The sequence below is a fragment of the Atta cephalotes genome (genome assembly GCF_000143395.1).
Source record: "Atta cephalotes unplaced genomic scaffold scaffold00019, whole genome shotgun sequence".
NCBI classification, from domain to species: domain Eukaryota; kingdom Metazoa; phylum Arthropoda; class Insecta; order Hymenoptera; family Formicidae; genus Atta; species Atta cephalotes.
In genome coordinates, this window is record NW_012130083.1 from 1,743,975 (window position 1) to 1,750,573 (window position 6,599).

The 6,599-nt window shown below is 26.6% G+C and overlaps 1 protein-coding gene across 1 annotated transcript in view; it reads left to right on the forward strand.

Moving 5' to 3' along the window:
- LOC105619175 (dynein heavy chain 1, axonemal-like) overlaps positions 1–6,599 on the forward strand; it is a 166,845-nt gene that overhangs the window by 52,680 nt on the left and 107,566 nt on the right. The window contains exons 2-10 of the mRNA XM_012200702.1: positions 836–1,002; positions 1,369–1,643; positions 2,553–2,882; positions 3,303–3,426; positions 3,479–3,655; positions 3,863–4,213; positions 4,770–4,982; positions 5,235–5,494; positions 5,623–6,091. Coding sequence (XP_012056092.1) covers positions 836–1,002; positions 1,369–1,643; positions 2,553–2,882; positions 3,303–3,426; positions 3,479–3,655; positions 3,863–4,213; positions 4,770–4,982; positions 5,235–5,494; positions 5,623–6,091 — 2,366 coding nt within the window. The remainder of the gene's footprint in view (positions 1–835; positions 1,003–1,368; positions 1,644–2,552; positions 2,883–3,302; positions 3,427–3,478; positions 3,656–3,862; positions 4,214–4,769; positions 4,983–5,234; positions 5,495–5,622; positions 6,092–6,599) is intronic.

The window sequence follows — 6,599 nt, forward strand, 5'->3', positions numbered from 1 at the left end:
ATGTAATTAAAATTATATGATGCGCGCTATCAGCGTTATTGTCATTCTATACTTAAATTGTTTTACATTTAAAGGTGCTTCCGGACGATATGACAAACGTTTACCACATAAGCAAATATCATACATGCGCATACATGACATATGTAATTATCCATACTGAATGTAGATCAATATTTAGCGAATGTGTGAGAAGTTGGTGTATGGTATACATTGGCCATGTCGTCTCGAGATATCTTAATCAATCTTAATGAATTGTGTGATAGAATGACACATAATACAAAACATAGGAACTCTAACTGAACAGCGCTGACAGTTCTCTGAACTATTATCTTTAACTAATGTAACAACATATAATCGCATCAAACAACAAACTTCGTGGAGAACAAGTTCGCTCTTGTAACATGAAAATCGAAATATCCATGTTAGAATTTAATGAAAATCTAAAGAATCAAAAATAAATATTAGAGATAGCAAAAATAAATTAATCTGGGTTAATGAGAGTCAACGCAGAAGGAGGATAAAATTTTATTGCATATCTCCTTTCGTGTTGACTTTCATTAGCTCAGATTAATTTATTTTTATCATTTTAAAGAGAGAGAGAGAGTTCTTGGTTAACATATTTATCATTAGAGCACGTGTATATTATTAAGCATTTAAAAAATGGATATTAAAAATATCAAAGATAAAAATACTCGACCTTCTAGAAGGAATTATTATTCAGATATTATATTAGGTAAGATTTCACATTAATATTTTGCTACTTATATCATACTTAATTGAGATCAAAGCATACTTGATCATAAAGCATACTAATTATATTAAATAATTCACACAGGTACAAAACCAGTTGACCTACCTTCTGTTTCAAGAAGAACCAACCTCGCATCGCAAATTCTCACGGAACAGTACAGTCCGATTGTAGAAGGTCTTAAAGTAAAAAGAACGCAAATTTTTCTTGGCGCTGCTGAGCGATGGATAACTTTCCCTGAAGACAAATCTATCGTACGCAAGTACATAATCATGTAAAAACAATTACTTGATTTAATTTGAAGATTTGTTACGTTATCTACAATAATATTTTTTATGTTGTTAAATTAGTATGATATGAAGGGATGTATTAATTTTAAATTGACTATGTTTTATAGGAAGAAATGTATACATAAAATTGGAAATATTTTCCAATTTATACTGTGAAAGATCTATAGTTATATTTCTATTTATAACATTTCCTTCTAATATTTTATATCTATCTTTGTATCTAATTTAATGAATGTATATAAATTCTTAGTGCAAGATTTCGTTTTCAATAAAACGTATACCTATAAATATTTAAAAATTTCTGAAATTTTTATTTTTTTATGAATGAAGAGATTTCCGGCAGAAATCTTTTTACCAAAAATACAAATGGCATATACTGACGATTCAAAGATTTCACTGCGTAATATCGAAATGGAAAGAAGACGAAAAATATATAAAAATCTTAAGATAGAAGATGTTTTAAAAGCGGAGAATATCAAGCCGTGTGACATGTTACCTTTTGAGAAAATTTACCCACTACTTTCCGACAAAGAGAAGTACGGTTTATACTCTAAGACAAGTTACTTACCATTGGAATTGTTTGATGACGAAGAATACGATTGTAGGTGAGAAATTCATTCTACAATAACTTAATTGCTCGTCATATATTGCCATTTTTAAAGTATTTAAATATTACTTGTCATTATCTCATTTCTAATTTCTAGAGGAAGGCCAATATTGTCATTTTTATTTTTGATCAAAAATGACATTTTTCTCTTATTTATATAATTTCTTTTCTTATCTTATATCTCTTATCTTATATAATTATTATCTTTTTTGTAATTCTCTTATCTATATAATTATTTAATTGTGTAATGCAAAATAATCCATAAAAGGCTTTTCTAAGTAAAAAAATAGCAACTTAAATAGTAAGAAAAAAGATTTTTTTTGCATATAAGTTAACATTATACAATAACAATATACAATAACATTATACGACGATGTGAAACACATTACAGTAGAGAATAGCACAAGAGAAGCTTGTAGTATAGACATAAATTTCACATATTTGATACTTACCTATGATAATAAATTACCTATGATAATTACCTATGCTAGTAAATAGTAGTTTTATATTAGAGAACAAAATTTAATATATTATAATATTAGAATATTAAAATATTAAGGTAACTGACGACTCGAGTACCATGTCAAGTGGAGCTTTTGCTTTACAAAAGCATCCATCAAAACTTTATATAGCAGAGATAATTTATGCTTATTAAAATTTAAATTAAAATGTAAAAATAAAAGATTTAAATTTATGTGTTTAAAATATAAATTCGAACTCACTTAAAATAAATTATTTGTTTTACATAATTTTGTTTAAAAATTAAGACATCTCTTTCTATAAACAATACATATTTTATAATTAATTTATATATTTCTTAAAAAAATATCTTTTGCTAGTATAATATAATATATATAATGTTTCCGCAATTTTAACATATAATTTTTTTTATTTTGCCATTTAACAGAACGATAGAAGAATGGAAAAATCTGGGCATCATTAATGGTATTCGTTATCCATTACCAGCCACGGTATTTGTCGAAAGGATTATAGAAAAGAAGTGGATATTTGATCGCTATAATACTAAACTCAATAATTTGTTCGGTTGGTTTCATGCCGCCGTTACGGATTATAATAACGAACAAAAATTGTGGACTGTCCTCACTCTAGACGGTTTCAAGCGAAAATTCCTTCTGCCTAGAATATATATTCAATTTTTTGGAGAGGATCCTAGAAAATTTGCCAAGAGAGTGGCTGCTGCTATTAAACAAAGACAAATTGCAGAGACTAGTATCAGGTTAATTTATTAGATTAAAATATTTTTTATTAGATTAAAGTATTTTAATATTTTTGTATTATGTCTTACTTATAATAATAATTTAAAAAGACACAAATATGACGTACGTGTATAACTAAAGAGAAATTTCAATAAAACTGATGTCAGTTTCTCATATATTTTAACATTTCATGAAAGTATTGGTTTAATATGGTAACATATTGTTATATAACTTTTAAAATATCTATTTCACGTAACGAAAGTGGAATATGAATTTATCAACACATTCAAAGTTTACATTTTCTTAAAAGCGATCTGAGAAAAAATTTAGAACATCATGCACAAAACAAATAATAAATTCCGGATTTTTTTATATTCTTTAATGATTTTAACGAAAAGGATTTGAGTGATTTAAATGTTTTTTGCAATAATTATATGTAGATATCACTTTTATTTGGACTGCATGTTAGTAGAAGGTATGCCAACACTGGATGAAAAACAACAGGAAATTCTGTTAACCACGCGAAAAAGTTTCATGAAATCTGAATCTAAACATCTTTCCAATGTAGGTACATTTCCTATTTATTTTCTTCAGTTATTGATTTTTTAATATTTAGTTGATGGATGAAGTTGTTTTGGAATATCGTCGCGTCATGTGCGATCTTATGTGGAGATCCCTTATATGGGAACAGCCGGAAATGTTTAATTTCATTTCGTGGAATGAAATTAATGACATTCATGAACTTAAAATACCAGAAATGGGAAAGTTTTGCACTGAAATGGAAGACTTTACGGTATTTACAAAGAATTACATATAATACTTGCGTTTGATCCTTTATGAGAAAATACTACTGGATTCGCAATATAACGGTTGAAAATAATTGAAAAGCCATCATCGAATATTGTATATTCGTTTCAATAGTTTTTTTACTAATCCGTTAATATTTTTTTCACAAGAGACATACATTTTACTCAAAAAATATGATTACAATTTATTGCAGAAAACAAAAAATTTTTTTTGCTGGACAGTTTTGTACGTTTTGCCGGAAATATACGAAGCTATGAGTTGTGTAAATGTCGAATGCAGTAACATATTGAATATGAATCTCTTTGTCTCGAATTATGGAAAGTCTATGTACCTGTTAGAGTTCGAGTCGCAGCAGCAGCAAGAAGCTGGTATAGTGATAAAGTATCTGAAAGAAATGTGGTTGGAAAGGATTACACAGTCGGTTAGATTACGTTTAAGAGATATTTCAGGAAAAAAATGGTTCGATCTTGAGCAAAAGAATCATGATGAATACAATATGATAAACATGAACCGATTTATATCTCTTATTACATATCGAATGCAGGTATATCTTAAAGTATTTGATTGCATATGTTTTAATTTAATACGTTTTATTTTTAATATATATAATAAAATATGTGCTTGAATTGCATGTTTATTTAAAATTAATATAGGAATATTAATATAAAAGTATCAAGTAGAAATATTAACGTCTAATTACATCATACGTTATAATCAATTAATATAGGAATATTAATATAAAAGTAGAAATATTAACGTCTAATTACATCATACATTATAATCAATTAAATAAAAATATAAATTTTTTAAAACAGATTTTCAGAAATTGTTTATCTGAAAAGGTAAAGAAAAAATATTTATTATAAAAATTTATTAGAAAATAAAAAAGCCAATTCAAGCTCGTATTAAAAATTATAAACAGGATTACAATTAAATAAACATAAATTTAAATAAATATTGATATACAATACTATTTGTTTAATTGACAAATTATATTGAATATGATTTATCTGCAATTTATTGAATATAATCTCTTATAATCCATAAAGATTCATTTTCTACAATTGACATTAATCATATTATTTTATCTGTTGCTGCAGGATGCGCTTCGGGATCTTGTGAAGAAATCGATGGCCTTATACTTAGAAATATTGGAAACTCCAGCTCTTTGTACATTAAATGTGGATGAAAATTTTGTGTGGGGTGATGATCTGATAAACACACACTTTAAATCTCCAGTGAATCCTATCTTTATTATTGATATTGCTATGAATGACAAAACTGCTTATTATTTAACGGATCTTGAATTATTTGTGGTATGGATAAACATATTTTCTTACATTTATTTATAAACTATCTAATTAAATCACTTATTTATAGATTTTTTATTTAATCAAAGATTCAATCAAAGATTATTTTTATCAAAGAATGTTCAAAATGTAATGTACACACATTCAAATTATATTTATTGTTAATTTTATATTAATCCATTAGGTTAATTGATTTTACTAAATTATGTGTCTAATTATAAGCATTAAAATATTTAATAAATTAATTTATTTCAGGAAATTATTATAGCTATATTAGACAATTCTTTGAAGCAGTGTCAACAAATTGGAAAAATTCATCCTTTCTTATTACCTTTTCTGAAATTTCCCAAAGATCTGTATCTCAGCTCGGTCGACTTATTAGAGGAACAGGTTTGTGAAGTTCGAGAACGCTTGAGAACTGCTTATCAGAAGTCTATAATATCCCTAAAGGCATATGTGAAGGAATACCAGCAATATTTAGAATTTTATAAACTGGATGTCGAAAAATATGTGGAGTGAGCTCAGATCGCTTCAGGCGATATCAGATAACTATACTTAATTGGATTTCTGAATTAGAAGGCAACGCGACTAATTAACAAAGTCGAAAAAGATCAATTATCTTTTTAATCATCACTTTTTTTAGGAATTTCAAAAAAGCAGACCACACTATTGTGGAGATTGGAGATGAAGTATTGTTCCACTTTAAGATGAAATCGATCCTCGAGCTCACACTTCCAAAAGATATTGCTATAGGACCTTTCTATGTGAATGTTCGTCCTCTCAGGGACTTTCTTATACAAAAACGACAAAACTGTTACACACAGTTACTTATTATGTTTACTGACAGCTTGAGAACAAAGATCAATGTCGTTCTGTTTGATTACGAGCAAATTAGAACGAGGCTAAGGACAACATCACGCAATATTGAACATTTGTTCGAAGAACAGGATTGGATAGAAACTGTACCACTGAAAGTGAAAAAACTAGACGAAATTGTACAAAAATTGAAATTTCAATACAACATTCTTGATCACTTCTGGTGGAATCTATCCGACGGAGACTTTGAAGCTAAATGGCAAGCTATCGGTTTTCCGCAACAAGTGCAGCTATATGTAAGATTTTCTTTGTATAAAGACATATCAATATACAAGGTGTCTCAATAACTATTATTAAATATCTTTATATCTATCAAGTTTATAGAGGAAAATCTGTGCAATCAAAATTGTATAATATAAAGAAGGCTATTATATAATAAAAATATATAATAAAAATTATATATTATATATAATAAAAATTTTTATCCAGATTTGCCTCGAAGATTTCAAGATTAACTTTATTTTTCTTTTAATGATTTGAAAATTATGATTTGTTTTTAATATAATGTGATTTTTCTAATTATTCTGCATATAAAAGTATTAAGGTAGAGATACCTAAAAATAATTTACAACATATTTTATACTTTATTCTGACACATTAATAAAGTATTAAATATTTTGTAAGTTATTAATTTTTAATAATAGTACCTTAATACTTTTATGAATAGAATAATGAAATGAATGCACAAGAATTTTTTTAGATTTTTTATATATATATATATATATATATATATATATATATATA